We start from the raw sequence: 17005 nt of genomic DNA on the forward strand, positions 1-17005 counted from the left end.
AAACTCTTTGACCCCCTCATAAGTTAACTACTATTAATACTATAACCCGGTTATTTAGGACTGTATCCCTGCTGACTCAGACTACTTAGCCGAGGGTAACGTCACCGCCAGAAGCGGGGCCTACCACAATTTGCATTAATAACTTAATTCATTATCTTTCAATAATCCGACCCTTTAGGATTGTATCCTTGCTGACTCAAACTACTGGGTTGAGGGTAACGTCACCTTCAAAAGAGGGGCCTACTACAATAACTAAGATAATCTCTTAAACAAGTGCAAAAGTGCGAAAATAATCAAAGGTTATACTAATACACGTGTCGGATCCAAGTGATTCATCTTGTCTATCTGTTTTTATTTTATTTTTATTTTCAGCATTTAGTTAGTTTTTATTTTTCTTAGTTTAAAACATTTTTCTAACTTTTTGATTTGATTAGACGTTGAGGATAAACCGGTATTAAAAGCTCTTGTGTCCTTGGACGACCTCGGTATCTTACCAACACTATACTACGTCCACGATGGGTGCACTTGCCCATATGTGTGTTTAGTGTTAGTAAATATCGTGTTTTATAAATTTAAAACTTGGCTAAAAGTGTAAAAAGGGCTTAAAATATACATCAAAAATATATACACACTGACACGCATCAAGTTTTTGGCGCCGTTGCCGGGGACACAAGGATTTTAAGAAAGCTTAAAATCGATGGCCTAATCAGTTTTTCAAAACCTTTTCAAAACGCGCGCATTTTTCTGCATTTTAGTTTAGTTTTGCATTTACAGTAGCCTGAACACGGGGTCGTGCTCGCTGAACACGCCCCCGTGCTGCATAATTTTAGAGTAGATACCCAGATACAGAGTCTGAACACGGGGCCGTGCTCGCTGAACACGCCCCCGTGCTCAACGTGACCAGTAACTTTAATTAAAACGCCCAGATACAGAGCCTGAACACGGGGCCGTGTTCACTCAACACGGGGCCGTGTCCAGCTTCTGTTTCCGTCTTATTTTTGTTTTCTGGTCCCGAGACTCAGTTGTGGTCTGTTGAGTGATTCTTATGGATCAATACTCAAGAGGTTACAACTACACCTATGATGAGGATGATTATAGGGGTAATTATTGTACTAGTTGTCGTAACACACGCTCGGTTCAATATAATACTTCATATCAACCATCCAATTCATACAACTATTATGAGGAGCCCAGGTACGAGCCATCAACTTCATACACATCCTATGAAGACCAAAGGTATGAACCCCCTCCCTCATACTCATATTTTGATGAACCAAGGTATGAGCCTTCATACTCATACTTTGAAAATTCAACATATGAGCCACCACCTTCATACTCTTATTATGAGGAACCATGGCGTGAACAACCCACCTCATATAAGTACTATGAAGAACAAAGTTTCGACCCTTATCCATCATATACTTACAATGAAGAACAATGGTGTGAACCATCTACTTCATATGAGTACTATGAGGAACCAAGGATCGAACAACCGGATTCAAGCTTTGAGGATCCAAATTCTTTCAATCTCACCGAAGTGACCAATAGGATATTAGAACATATTAAAACTATCGAACGTTGCATAAAAGAATCTCGCGCAAGGGAAGAGGAATCCCGCGCAAGAGAAGAGCTAAAAAATGATAATAACGTAGAGATAGTTGAAAGTGTAAAAATGGAAGAACAAGAAAGTGAAAAACCGACACATGAGTTAAACAACGAAAATGGTGAGACCAATAATGTGAAAATTCAAGAAGAGTCTAATTTTGAAGAAATTAACCTCTTGTCACCTACTTTCGAAAATCATTGTTTGATAACCCCTCATGCTAAGTTTTTAAAAGAGTTAAACACTAGTGCTAAAATCAAAGACTTAGTAAGCGTTAAGTTAACTAATGATCAAACCTCGCTAATAAAAGAAGACCCTTTTGAAATTAACATTACACCGGTTCCATGTTTCTTTCAAAATTCATTTATTAGTAATATCACCATCGATAAGGATCTTTGCATTAACATAATGCCTAACTATATTTTTGAAAAATTAAGTGTTAGTGATTTTACTCCACTTCAAATACCCATTTTTCTATCCAATCGGAAAGTAATAAAATCAATCGGTGTAGTTGAAGATGTTTTGGTTCAAACAAATCAAATGGTAATCCCAACCGACTTCGTCATCCTAGATGACGCACCCTTAGTCTTGGGAAAACCTTTTGTACAAACTCATAGAACTTTGAAAAACCGGAAATTCAACAATCTACCTCTTCAATTAGGGGCATTCAAAAGGAGCATAGATCTTGAGCGCTCAATGAAATATCCTTTTGGTAACAATGACCCCCTAATTGAAGATAAAGCTGAACCACCCGATACAACCAACGAAGAGGACCACTTTGTCGAGGAAGAGATAGCCATAGAACAAACTTTTAAGGTTCTCGATCTAGATGAGCCACAAAATAAGGTGTCTTCTAAAGACCCACCCATTGAGCTCAAAGAACTTCCTAAAGGTTTGGAATATGCTTTCCTAGACAAAGAAGGTAGTTTACCCATAATTATTTCATCTAAATTAAGTAATATAGAAAAAGAGAAATTAGTTAACTTACTTAAAAAACACAAAAACGCGATCGCTTGGAAGCTTGTAGATATTAAAGGAATAAGCCCTTCCATGTGCACGCACAAAATTTTAATGAATGATGACTACAAGACGGTAATTCAACCACAACGAAGAGTGAACCCCAATGTTCAAGAAGTGGTTAAGAATGAAGTCATCAAACTACTCGACGCCGGACTAATCTACCCTATCTCCGATAGCCCGTGGGTAAGTCCAGTTCAAGTAGTCCCAAAGAAAGGAGGTATGACGGTAATAACTAACGAGAAAAATGAATTAATACCAACGAGAACCGTCACAGGATGGAGAGTCTGTATAGATTATAGGCGATTAAATGAAGCGACTAGGAAAGACCACTTTCCTTTGCCCTTCATTGATCAAATGTTAGAAAGATTATCCGGTCATAAATTTTATTGTTTCTTAGATGGTTTTTCAGGTTACTTTCAAATACCGATAGCACCAGAAGACCAAGAGAAAACAACTTTCACATGTCCCTACGGAACTTTTACATATCGACGCATGCCGTTTGGTCTATGTAATGCGCCTGCAACATTCCAACGTTGTATGGTCGCCATTTTCCATGATATGATCGAAAAGACAATGGAAGTCTTCATGGATGACTTTTCCATCTTTGGAGACTCATATGACCAATGCCTCGATAATCTTGAACGAATGCTATCCCGATGTGAGGAAACTAACCTCGCCCTTAACTGGGAAAAATGCCATTTCATGGTAACAGAGGGAATAGTACTCGGTCACAAAATCTCAAGCGAAGGAATGGAAGTTGATCGAGCAAAAATAGAGACTATTTCTCGATTACCTCCTCCATCCTCCGTGCGAGCAATCAGAAGTTTCCTAGGGCATGCCGGATTTTATAGAAGGTTTATCAAAGACTTTTCAAAAATTTCAAGGCCTCTAACAAAATTACTTGAAAAAGATGCACCCTTCATCTTTGACAAGGAATGCAATCAAGCATTTCTAACCCTCAAGGAAATGCTAGTCAATGCACCTATCATGATAGCGCCAGATTGGAAATTTCCTTTCGAGATCATGTGCGATGCAAGTGACTTCGCTGTTGGAGCAGTCTTGGGACAAAGAAAAGAAAAACATTTCCACCCAATCTATTATGCTAGTAAAACTCTTAATGATGCGCAAGAAAATTATACAACTACAGAAAAAGAATTACTAGCGGTGGTATTTGCTTTTGATAAATTTGACGTGATGTCGTGGTCACGCAAATTTAATCCCAAAAACAACTATGTAAATAGTGGTAAGCGGGTATCGAACACAGGGAGTTTGTGGAAAATGTGTTATTTGAAAGTTGTCTAAGTTAACTAAAATTAAACTAATTGCAAGAAAAATAAAATTCACGAGTTGTTTTGATTTGATTGGTTTTAAAAACTAAAATTAATTAACTAATTTGCGAAATGAAACTTGAAGTTGTAAACAATTGAGAAATAAACGACTATCTTGTGTATCCGGTTTGCTTCAACTTTTGTGTTAATCATTTAACTAGAAAGAACTACATAGACATAGTTCATGCATAAACAATTGCAGTGATGAAAGGGGACGAAGTACTCAGATTCCAAGAACGTGAGGTTATCACCCGATGATCAATCAACCCTTACCCAAACCTAACTATACCCATGATATCCCGATTGCCAACGGCACCAAGAACGTATGGTTTCTAATTAGTTTAAAATAAGAATCAACCTGTTACTAACAATCGATTACACACCATAACAATCAATTTAAATGAAAAGAGATTGATATTCTAGAAATGCAAATAAGAACACAAAAGTCTAAACAAACCTTCACCACAAGATAGTCATTAAAGTACCTAGCCACTCATGGCTTTAACACACATCATGACAAAATAGAAATAAAACCAAAGTTCACAAGTTCCACCAACAAAGACAAGAATATAATGCAAAGATTGTTTCCCAATGATTCTAGTGAAAAGATTATGCAAAAGATGTTTTCCCAAGCCTTCAAGACTCTAATTTATGCTCCCAAGTCGTGTTCCATTCAGGTGTAACCGAAGACCCATGATGAGGACCCTTAAAGCTCCATAAAACGGCCATTTAATGCAGGAGTTACCCATTTAGAACAATCGGCGCCGTAAGCTACGGCGCCTGCCGTAGCTTACGCCACCCAGCGAACCATTCACCCTCCATCAACACCGTAAGGTACGGCAGGAGGCCGTAGCTTACGGTGAGCATTGAACCTTTACGCCGCTTTGCTCCTGTCTTACGGCAGACATTTCTTGTAGGTTATAGGGGCCGTAAGCTACGGCCTGGTGGCGTAGCTTACGGCTCTGAGTGATCTTTTGCTTCCGATTTCTTCATTTTCCTTTGTTTTCACTCATTTTGATCACGCCAGCCTCTAACATCCTTCAAGCCCTCTAAAAGCTGCATCTTGTACACTTTAACACATGCACCACCATTAACTTGTGATTACCTAATTCACGCAAATAACCGGATAAAATGTAGAATGTGCGTTAAGTTAAAGCCTTTTAAGGGTTGTCCTACGGACCACCCGTCACATCCCCACACTTACCCGTTGCTTGTCCCAAGCAACCACTTCAAAAACTGTTTTTAACCATAAGCGACCAATCATGCAAACCAAACCAAAGTGCCATCCTTTTACTAGCTTTTTATCAATCCACAAGACACACCCCTCTCAAACTCTCGGTGACAAGAAAAATTAGCAACTTATGCTAAACCACTCAATGCGTATATGTGTGTGTGCGACAATAAGCTTGTATGAAAATCAAGTTGCCTCCTAACCAATGTCTAGCATGCTTTTGAATCAAGGAAACTTACGGGTTGTAATGGGGCTAGGTGCAAGGGTAGGAAAAGGAATTTATATGTAGTAGCGAAGGATTTAACCCGGTCTTTTATTACACAATGAAATAAACGAACAACTATCAAACTTAACTACTATATACAAGACAACTAAGCATCACCTTTTTTCATATTTTCATTGCTTATTCTCCTTTTTTTTTTTTTTTTTTTTTTTTTTTTTAGAACACAACTAAATCATAAACTACTAAACAACCACTAATATTATAAGACCGGGTCAAATCGGGCAAATTTTTAGGTAACTAACTAGGGGGTAACAAATGATAGGCTTTTAGGCACAAAATGGGCAACTAAATGTCCAAACCCCCGCCCCTCTCGCAACCATGCTCATATATATAATTAATGAGGTCCAACCCCCCAAATCCCACACTCGCACTCATCTAGACGAGGCATCCTAGAAGTCCCATATCATCTTCAAAAGCATGTTGACTCTAGGATTTAACAAGTATTCACACACAAGTTCTATTAACACACAACACACAACGCCACTCAAACAAGAAAAATATCACTAACAATCATGCGTGGCTCAATTCTCACCAAGAAAAGATTTGAAATGGGTGTCGGTGTGTCAAATGGAACAATATCAAGTTTTCAAATTTTTACACTTTCGCTTGGATTTGCAAAATTTTTGAATTTCTCAAAAATTTCCCCCATCCCCACACTTGGGATACATTGTCCCAATGTATGGTTTTGAGGGAAAGATCGCTTTCAACAAAAACATCCCCAATTGCTTATATTCTCAAACCCATTTTTTTTTTTTTTTTTTATTATTATTGACACCACCAACGCTCACAACCCACAAACATATTAACACAAACACCACCCAACCTCCCAACCGCAACATAAACATAAACACATAAACATATATACAAAAATGTACAAAGGAACGAAATACGACCTGGCTAGTAATACTTCGGTTGTGGAGGCCCAAAGATGGATGTCATCACATCCGTCCATTCACCAAAACCAAATGCTCCACCGCCACTACTACTTCCTTGATCACTACTTGGATTTGCTTGTTGGTAACTCATAGCATGCGGATCCACCCATTGAGAGTGGTGCAATGGTGGGGTGGGGTATGACACACTACCATCATATGGTGGAAGTGTGGTGTAGTCCACAACGGGTGGATCTCCCACAACCGGTTGCCCCGCATGCCATTGATCGTGCATGCGCCTTTGTCGATCATCCAAGTAACGGTTATTCATCTCTTCTTCATGGGCATATCTATGAGCGCGGTTCAATTGCTCATTCCTATCATAGCTTCTTTTGATAGCCCTTTCCGCACTAGCACCCAAAAAAGTTTGATGATCAAATAACACTTGGTTTGGTTCACTCCAATTGCCGAATGTGGGTGGCCGCCTTTGTTGAATGATTTGACCCATATCCCCCGAGTGGGCCCAATACGGGTCGTAAGCTTGTTGTGCATAGTCAAATGCACTTCCCACATAGCCAGATTGTACGCCGGCTCCTTGAACCCCCGCTTGACCAACACCTCTTACTTGAGCATCTACCGTGAATGTGTCTTCGCGGTAATCATCATCCCCGCTCACTTCATCATCCGTTGACTCAGGCTCCTCTTCCTCCCCCGGTCGTAACGGTCTCGCGTCTACTTTTAACGCTCTCCACCTTCTACCATCCGTTTTCAACTTATGAAACCTATCCGATTCGGTGTACGTCCAATCCGACCCAAGATTCTTAAGGTCGAATGGTCTAAACCTCTTGTAAGAACCTCTTTCATCTCCTTTGATTGCCCCATACTTCTTGAGTAATGCCGTAATCAACCGGCAATGAGGTATAATCTTCCTTTCCCCGCTAATCTTGCTCAACCAGATGTTGTTTAGTACCAAAAATCGGAAAGGAACCTTTGGTGACCCATTCATCAACATATACAAAACTGGTACTTCTTGAAACCGCACCTCCATCTTGTCACCCCGCCTAGGCATGACATTGTACATGCACAACGTCAATAACAACTTTGCTTCCATCCTTAAATTTCTTCTATATAATTTCCCATGTGTTGTGCCCGGAAGAAAGAGGTAATCAAGCATGGCTTGCCATTGTTCATGTTTCGCGGGCTCATGATAAAGATCCCTAAGACTCGGGTAGATATATTCATTGGCCGGCCCATCATCAAACTTCGCCACCCGGCGCAAAGAATCATATGACATTTCCACTTTTACACCTATACACTTCCCAACTAGACGCATCTTGTTCGGAGCCTTGAATGGGGGGCATTCGAGTGATGCCACCCACTCTTGGATTTGCTTGTCATACATTTTCTTCGTCTCACCATCATAGCATTTTGTGGCCGCTCCCCAACCCAACGCATTAAACTTGGCGATGATCCCAAACGGGGCAAAATCCGCCTCCCGGATTTCTTTTTCACAAATAAACGCTTCTCCCCTTTGTTTTAACTTGTTCATTTGATCGTGAAAAAGTTCCTCTCTCCATTCCGCGGGTTGGTCTAACAATGAACCGGTTGTCCAATCCGGCTTTGGCCCCCTTGGCGGTGCATCCTCCTCTGAATCCGGGTCACCAATCCGAGCCAATTTCCTCCTTTTCTGTTGTGCCGCATCCCCTTGGGAAGAACTTGCAATTCCCTTTCCTTTCCTAGATGCCATACCTACACACATTCACAACCAAGCAAACAATTCAAGTTAGTTATTTTTATCCCATCTTCCCCACACTTGCTTCATGTTATAGATATAAATGTGCAAAAACCCAAAATTTTTATTTTTTCAAACAAAATTTTGGCATGATGTCTCCTAAAATCAGAATTTTCCAACAAAGTTTTATAAAACATCAACACATTTATACTAATAACAATCAATGGTTTACAAATTCTATCATCTATCTCATACAAGCAAGTGTGTAAGTAAAAACATAATGGAAACTTACAAACCTCAATGTACTTCAAAGAATGAACAAAAATTGCATACCTTGGTGTTGTAGAAGATGAGAATCACTAAAGCTTGAAGTTCACACAAAAACCCACAAAAAGACCCAAATTTTCGGCACCTAGGGTTTGAAATTCGACCCAGAAAACTAAGGAATCTTCAAGATTCAATACTAAATCTGAATTCCTTGTGAAATTCCACCCAAAATGGACCCAAGAATCACCGAAATCGGACTTGTTTTGAGAAAGTTATGAAAGTGTGAAGGTTAGGGTTCTTAGAGTTCTTAGAAGAGAAGAAGAAGAAGAAAGGTGTGGTTGGGGAGAGAAGAAAATGTGTGGTTGGGGTTCAAGATGATTGTTTTATTATGATTATTATTAAATTTTCGGGTTTTGTTATTATTATTATTATATTTTTTTTTTTATATACAAAGCATGACCTGAACCAACGAAGACCCACCATTTCGCTCGGCGCCGTAAGCTACGGCTCTGTGCCGTAGCTTACGGTGACATCTGGGTAAATATGTTTCGCCGTAAGACAGGGGACACTTGGCGTATGGCTCTAATTATTGAATGGCCGCCGTAAGCTACGCCCCCCCACCGTAGCTTACGGCGGGTACTGGGCATAGGGGGGCCAACGCAAGCTTGCAAAAAAAAAATTTTTTTTTTTTTATTTTTTTTTTATTTTTTTTTTTATTTTTTTTTTATTTTTAAGAAAAACATAAATTTTACCCTACCCCCCGTTAAAAACCCGTGTTGTCCTCAACACTATGTTCGGGAAATTCGTGAAAATTTCCCCACACTTGTTTCGAACACCGGTTTGAACGAGACTTATTTGAAATAAAATAAACTATCCTAAATATTTACAAATACCAAACCTGGGCCTCTTTCACGTTTCCTCATCATCCACTGGGCGTAAAATGTAACCCACTTTATCTAGCTCAAGGTTGTTGATATCATTCCCTTCCAAGTACGGTTTGAGGCGATGCCCGTTAACCGTTTGTTGCTTGTTTGTTCGTTCGTCTTGAATATCAACATCTCCGAACCTTCCCACTCTTCGGACAACGTAAGGACCCATCCACTTGCTTTTCAGTTTCCCCGCAAATAATTTCAACCTTGAATTATACAACCACACTTTCTGACCCACTTCAAAGTTCTTTTTCTTTATCTTCGCATCATGAACTTTTTTAAGTTTGTCTTTGTACGCGGATGCACATTCATAGGCTTGATCTCTTATTTCCTCTATTTCATTTAATTGAAGCTTTCTCGCCCGACCCGCTTCATCATAGTTTGCGTTCACTGTTTTAATTGCCCAATACGCCCGGTGTGCCAACTCCATAGGCAAGTGACATCCTTTCCCATAAACCATCCGATAAGGAGTGGTATCAAGCGGAGTTTTGTAAGCCGTTCGATAGGCCCACAACGCATCGTCAAGCTTGCTTGACCAATCCTTCCGATCCGTTCTCACCGTCTTCATTAAAATCTCTTTAATTTGTCGGTTAGAAACTTCGACTTGACCACTCGTTTGCGGGTGGTATGGTGTAGCAACGCGGTGGTTCACATTGTATCTCTTGAGTAACTTCCCAAAATTGAAATTCTTGAAATGCGACCCGCCATCACTTATTATCACCCTAGGCACACCAAAACGAGCAAAAATATTAGATTGCACAAACTTACATACAACGGAGTGATCATTGGTCCTTGTGGCAATAGCTTCAATCCATTTCGATACGTAATCGACCGCCACCAAAATGTATAAGAACCCATTTGAGTTTGGGAAAGGACCCATGAAGTCAATTCCCCAAACATCAAATACTTCTACTACCAAAATCGGGTTTAACGGCATTTCATCACGTTTCGAAATACTTCCCATTCTTTGACAATTGATGCAATTCCGAGCATACTCACAAGAATCCTTGAAAATCGTGGGCCAATAAAACCCACTAGATAACACCCGATAACCCGTCTTGTTCCCACTAAAATGCCCACCACACGCCGATGAATGAGCATGAATCAAAATCTCTAGAACTTCCGTTTCGGGAACACATCTTCGTATCACTTGATCGGCTCCGATTTTGAACAAGTCGGGTTCGTCCCATATGTATTGCTTCACTTGACTAAGAAATTGTTGTCGTCTCTTCCTAGTCCAATGACTTGGAATTGCACCCTTAGCCAAATAATTAACGTAATGGGCATACCAAGGTGCAACATAAGTAGAGACGGCCAACAAGTGCTCATCGGGAAACCGTTCATTGATTTCACTTGGGTCATCAACACCTTCCAACGGGATTCGGGACAAATGATCCGCAACAACATTTTCACATCCCTTTTTGTCCCGAATCTCAAGATCGAATTCTTGTAGTAAAAGCACCCAACGAATCAACCGGGGCTTTGCATCCTTCTTTTCCATCAAATATCGGACCGCGCTATGATCCGAATACACTATCACCTTGCTCCCCCAAATGTAAGATCTAAACTTGTCCAAGGCATACACCACCGCTAATAATTCTTTCTCGGTTGTGGTGTAGTTAAGTTGCGCCTCGGACAATGTTTTGCTTGCATAGTATATCACCACCGGCTTTTTATCTACCCTTTGCCCCAAAACCGCTCCAATAGTTGTATCACTAGCATCACACATAATCTCGAACGGCTTTGACCAATCCGGTGGTTGCAAAATGGGAGCCTTCACCAACTGTTCCTTCAACACATGAAACGCTTGCAAACATTCATCAGTAAAATCAAAGGGAACATCTTTTAATAATAAGTTACATAAAGGTTTTGTGATCACACTAAAGCCTTTAATAAACCTTCGGTAAAACCCCGCATGTCCCAAAAAAGATCTCACCCCCTTTACATTCTTTGGTGGGGGTAAAGATGAAATTACCCGAATCTTTGCTTTATCTACCTCCATCCCCCGGTCCGAAATGACATGCCCCAAAACAATACCCTCTTGAACCATAAAATGGCTCTTTTCCCAACTTAGTACCAAGTTTGTCTCAACACACCTTTTTAAAACTTTTTCTAATTCATTAAGACAAGAGTCAAAACTTGGACCAAAAATGGAAAAATCGTCCATAAACACTTCAAGAGACTCCCCGACCATGTCCGAAAATATACTCATCATACATCTTTGGAACGTGGCGGGGGCGTTACATAATCCAAATGGCATTCGCCGAAAAGCAAATGTACCATATGGACATGTAAACGTGGTTTTGTGTTGGTCGTCCGGGTGAATAGCAATTTGGTTATATCCCGAATACCCATCCAAAAAGCAATAATATTTTTGACCGGAAAGTTTTTCAATTATTTGGTCAATGAAGGGTAACGGGAAATGGTCTTTTGAGGTAGCCGCGTTTAATTTGCGATAATCAATACACACTCGCCACCCGGTTACCGGGCGGGTGGCGATTTGCTCACCTTGTTCATCTTTCACTACTTGGATGCCGGATTTTTTTAGGCACTACCTGTGTCGGACTTACCCATGCACTATCCGAAATGGGGTAAATAATCCCCGCATCCAACCACTTGATGACTTCTTTCTTCACCACCTCTCTCAAATTTGGATTTAACCTTCTTTGTGTTTCACGGGTCGGCTTTGCATCCTCGCTTGTAATAATCTTGTGCATCACAATGGATGGACTAATACCTTTTAAATCGGCTATCGTCCACCCAATTGCCGCCTTATGAGCCTTCAACACCCGCATCAATTCTTCCTCTTGAGCCACCTCCAAGTTGGAAGCAATGATTACCGGTAAGGTATCATTTTCCCCCAAAAATGCATACTTTAGGTGCTTTGGTAGCTCCTTCAACTCTACACTTGGTGGACTTTCCAAAGAAGGCTTTGTGCCCGAATCAATTTCCACCGGTAAAGTATCCGTTTGGTAAGTCCATGGTGGACTTCCTTCCTTCACCGCGAGAGCTTCTTGCTCCTTCTCTTCAACCTCTAACTCGCATGTATGAACCTGCAAAGACATATCACAAACACAAGAACCCAAAATTTCTTCTTCGAATACCTTCGGGTCATAGCCATCTATAAAATCTGCCAAGAAACACTCATCACCATACACATTAGTACCGTTAGTAAAAACATTTAACCTTATTTTTCTATTACCGAATGTCATGTCAACTGTGCCATAACGACAATCAATAATAGCATGTGCGGTGTTCAAAAATGGCCGACCCAAAATAACATTTTGTTGTTGAATTGGATCCGCGGATGAGTAATCTAGCACAAGGAAATCAACGGGATAATAGAATTCATCAACTTTAACTATAACATCCCGTACGATACCCCGGGGGAGTTTATGAGACAAGTCGGCTAATACAACCGTTGTCTCAACCCGCTTCAATGGACCAAAATCGAATTGGTCATATAACCCCCCCGGTAGGATACTTACTCCGGCTCCAAGATCCAATAATGCCCTCGTAGTTTGAAAATTTCCAACTTGAATATTTATTAAAGGCGTTCCCGGATCTTGTAACTTAGGAGGAAGGTCACCTTTCAATACCGCACTTACCCGCTCCGTCAAATCTACCAATTTAGGCACTTTTTGTTGCCTCTTTTGAGTACACAATTCCTTTAGAAATTTGGCGTAAGCGGGTACCTGTTTAATAGCTTCAAGCAAAGGAAGATTAATTTTAACCTGTTTGAACACCTCCCACATTTCCTCTTTTTGAGGACCCCGTTTTGAAATAAAATTCTTTTTACCCGGATCTAGCAAAGCCGAAGGAAACGGTACTTCACTAGACCCCTCACCCTCATTTACTTTTTCTTTTTCTTTAATAATTTCGGGTTTTTCAAAATTGGGTTTTTTAGAAGAAACAATGGGTGGTTCATTTTCTTCCTCACTTTCTTGACCCGTTATATCCTCAACCACCCCTTCAACCAAATCCGGTGAAGGATTGGTTTTATACTCTTTCCCACTTCTCAAAACACTCACATGATGAATATTAACATTGTTACCTCTTGACGTACCGTGAGATGGATTTACCTTAGTGTCGCTTGGTAATTGACCTTTACCCTTCTTCAATTCGGACACTTCGGTTGCAAGTTGACCCATTTGAGTGGTCAAAGTTTGGATTGCTTTGTCTCGCGCCTCATCCTTTTGTATGCGTGCGTCATCCATTTGGTTTCTCTTTTGCATCTCCGCTTGCATACTCTTCAACATTTCCATCATTTCATTTCCACCCGAAGACCCCCCTTTTTCTTGACCCACTTGGTATTGCCTTTGGTATCCTTGGTTGTTCCCACCTCTATATCCACCTTGATTATTGTAAGGTTGGCGCGAACCATAATTCCCTTGGCTACCTTGAAAGTTCGGGTTCGATTGATTCAAAGGGTTCCCATAACGAAAATTCGGATGATTTCTCAACCCGGGGTGATAAGTATTAGAATTCATGTTGTAATTTCTACCACCCCCTCCTTGACCTTGAATGGCATGAACTTCTTCAAATTGCCCTTCAACCATTCCTTGGCAATTTTCCGCCGCATGACCTATTTCATTACACAATGCACAAACGTCATAAATTTGATTAGAAGTTTGTATATTACCGTCATCAACCGCGTGCACTTGTGTTCGAGTAACGGCCGGTCGTGCTCTCCTTGAAGCTTGAGCCTTTCTCTTCGAGGTGTTCGCCATTTGTTCCAAAAATTCCCAATCCTCATGCTCATAATTTGTGCCAAAAGTTCCATTTGTGATGGACATCAAATCTCGTGCATCTTCGGCACACAACCCTTCATGAAAAGCGTTCATTAACTCCCAAAGCTCAATCCCATGGTGTGGACAATTTTTAATCATCATGTTCAACCGCTCGAATGCTTCATGGAACATTTCGCCTTGTTGTTGTTGAAAGCTCCTCAATCCTTTTCTCGCATCATTGGTCTTTTGGGCGGTATAGAATTCGTCTAAGAATGTTTGTTGCATCTCCGCCCAAGTATAAATAGATGCTGAAGGCAAAGTGTAGAACCACTTCTTTGCCTTGTCCTCCAAAGAAAATTGAAATAGTACCAACTTGATATCATCGGCCGAAAAACCTTGACTCCCAAGAGTATTGCAAATTGAGTCATAGGCTTCCAAATGGAAATAAGGCTCCTCCGTTGCTAGCCCCTTATATTTCGGCAAACTCTGTAACGAATTGGTTCTTACTTCAAAAGTTCTCCCTTGGTTGTTGTGAGGAATAACCACCGGTGAAGGATTGTGCGTTATCACCGGTCTAAAATGTGCTTCAATTCCCCTTGCATTTTCCCTAAGATGCCTCCTTGGCACACCAAATCGACCTCTTGGACGAACTTGACCCATTGGCCTTTGCATGGGCCCTTGTGGTATGATTGGTTGTTGAATTGGCCTTTGAATTTGCGGTTGCACCTGTTGTGGTTGAACTTGTTGCAAAGGAACCGGGCGTTGCATTTGCGGCCCTTGTGGCCTTGGCCTAATATGTTGAGGTATGAGTTGTTGTTGAACCCCACCAACATTTGGAATCACTTGTACTTGGCCTTGCGTATAACCATACTCCCCTTGCTCTCCATCACCCCCATAACCGTATCCTTCTTCATCAAAACCTTCAAATTCCTCATAACCTTCATCATACCCATCTCCTTGAATCCCCGATGATTGCCCAAATGGAATAGTCGAGTATTGGAAACCCGATTGATTTGGTGGTCGATACGGTGTAGCATGGACAATAGACGAAATTGGTGCCATAGTATGGCTCGAATATGATGGACCCGCACCCGGGAAAAAATGGGATAATGGTGGTATAGTAGTGGAAGGGTTAAAGGTGACGGTTGGTTCTTCTTGGGTAGTAATGGGCTGTGTGGTGTTGGTTGGTGTGACATGTTGAGGTATGGTGGGTTCGGTAGTATTTGGTGGAATGGTAGTGTTAGGTGAAGGTTGAGTGGATGTTGGTATGAATGATGAGGTAAATTCACCCGTAGTGGGTAGTGGTGGTGGTGGATCCATGTATCGAATTGGTGTAACTGGTGTTGTTGGTGAACTATTGATTGTATTTTCCCTTAGCAAAATTCTGTTTGCTCGCAAAGTTCGCTCGATTTCCGGATCAAACGCCAATGGTGATAGCTTGTGAGAGCTCCTAGTACGCATGCACCTGTAAATACCTGCACACTAACACACCTCGCGTAAACCAGAAAAATAACAAACTTAAAGCAAAAACAAAAATAACACACGTTGCGCACTACTCCCCGGCAGCGGCGCCAAAATTTGACGTGATGTCGTGGTCACGCAAATTTAATCCCAAAAACAACTATGTAAATAGTGGTAAGCGGGTATCGAACACAGGGAGTTTGTGGAAAATGTGTTATTTGAAAGTTGTCTAAGTTAACTAAAATTAAACTAATTGCAAGAAAAATAAAATTCACGAGTTGTTTTGATTTGATTGGTTTTAAAAACTAAAATTAATTAACTAATTTGCGAAATGAAACTTGAAGTTGTAAACAATTGAGAAATAAACGACTATCTTGTGTATCCGGTTTGCTTCAACTTTTGTGTTAATCATTTAACTAGAAAGAACTACATAGACATAGTTCATGCATAAACAATTGCAGTGATGAAAGGGGACGAAGTACTCAGATTCCAAGAACGTGAGGTTATCACCCGATGATCAATCAACCCTTACCCAAACCTAACTATACCCATGATATCCCGATTGCCAACGGCACCAAGAACGTATGGTTTCTAATTAGTTTAAAATAAGAATCAACCTGTTACTAACAATCGATTACACACCATAACAATCAATTTAAATGAAAAGAGATTGATATTCTAGAAATGCAAATAAGAACACAAAAGTCTAAACAAACCTTCACCACAAGATAGTCATTAAAGTACCTAGCCACTCATGGCTTTAACACACATCATGACAAAATAGAAATAAAACCAAAGTTCACAAGTTCCACCAACAAAGACAAGAATATAATGCAAAGATTGTTTCCCAATGATTCTAGTGAAAAGATTATGCAAAAGATGTTTTCCCAAGCCTTCAAGACTCTAATTTATGCTCCCAAGTCGTGTTCCATTCAGGTGTAACCGAAGACCCATGATGAGGACCCTTAAAGCTCCATAAAACGGCCATTTAATGCAGGAGTTACCCATTTAGAACAATCGGCGCCGTAAGCTACGGCGCCTGCCGTAGCTTACGCCACCCAGCGAACCATTCACCCTCCATCAACACCGTAAGGTACGGCAGGAGGCCGTAGCTTACGGTGAGCATTGAACCTTTACGCCGCTTTGCTCCTGTCTTACGGCGGACATTTCTTGTAGGTTATAGGGGCCGTAAGCTACGGCCTGGTGGCGTAGCTTACGGCTCTGAGTGATCTTTTGCTTCCGATTTCTTCATTTTCCTTTGTTTTCACTCATTTTGATCACGCCAGCCTCTAACATCCTTCAAGCCCTCTAAAAGCTGCATCTTGTACACTTTAACACCTGCACCACCATTAACTTGTGATTACCTATTTCACGCAAATAACCGGATAAAATGTAGAATGTGTGTTAAGTTAAAGCCTTTTAAGGGTTGTCCTACGGACCACCCGTCAAAATTTCGTTCTTATCTTGTTCTTTCTAAAACAATAGTCTATACAGACCATGCAGCCATCAGGTACCTCTTCAAGAAGCAAGACGCAAAACCCCGTTTGAT

The 17005-nt window shown here is 40.8% G+C and overlaps 1 protein-coding gene, 1 non-coding gene and 1 pseudogene across 2 annotated transcripts; 1 reads left to right on the top strand and 2 right to left on the bottom strand.

Moving 5' to 3' along the window:
- Nucleotides 1-6201: 6201 nt before the first annotated feature.
- Nucleotides 6202-8663, bottom strand: LOC110890571. The gene is made up of 2 exons (XM_022138183.2): nucleotides 8403-8663; nucleotides 6202-8086 (listed from the first exon to the last, which is right to left on the bottom strand). The coding sequence occupies exon 2, from the start codon at nucleotides 8082-8084 to the stop codon at nucleotides 6363-6365; it is 1722 nt and encodes a 573-aa protein (XP_021993875.1). The 5' UTR covers nucleotides 8085-8086; nucleotides 8403-8663; the 3' UTR covers nucleotides 6202-6362.
- A 582-nt stretch (nucleotides 8664-9245) lies between these two features.
- LOC118484084 lies at nucleotides 9246-13995 on the bottom strand (annotated as a pseudogene).
- Nucleotides 13996-14125: 130 nt separating this feature from the next.
- On the top strand, nucleotides 14126-14231 carry LOC118484587. The gene has a single exon (XR_004873695.1). It is a non-coding gene; the product is annotated as a small nucleolar RNA R71 (small nucleolar RNA).
- Nucleotides 14232-17005: the final 2774 nt, after the last annotated feature.

Source organism: Helianthus annuus, chromosome 11 (assembly GCF_002127325.2).
Source record: "Helianthus annuus cultivar XRQ/B chromosome 11, HanXRQr2.0-SUNRISE, whole genome shotgun sequence".
NCBI lineage: Eukaryota > Viridiplantae > Streptophyta > Magnoliopsida > Asterales > Asteraceae > Helianthus > Helianthus annuus.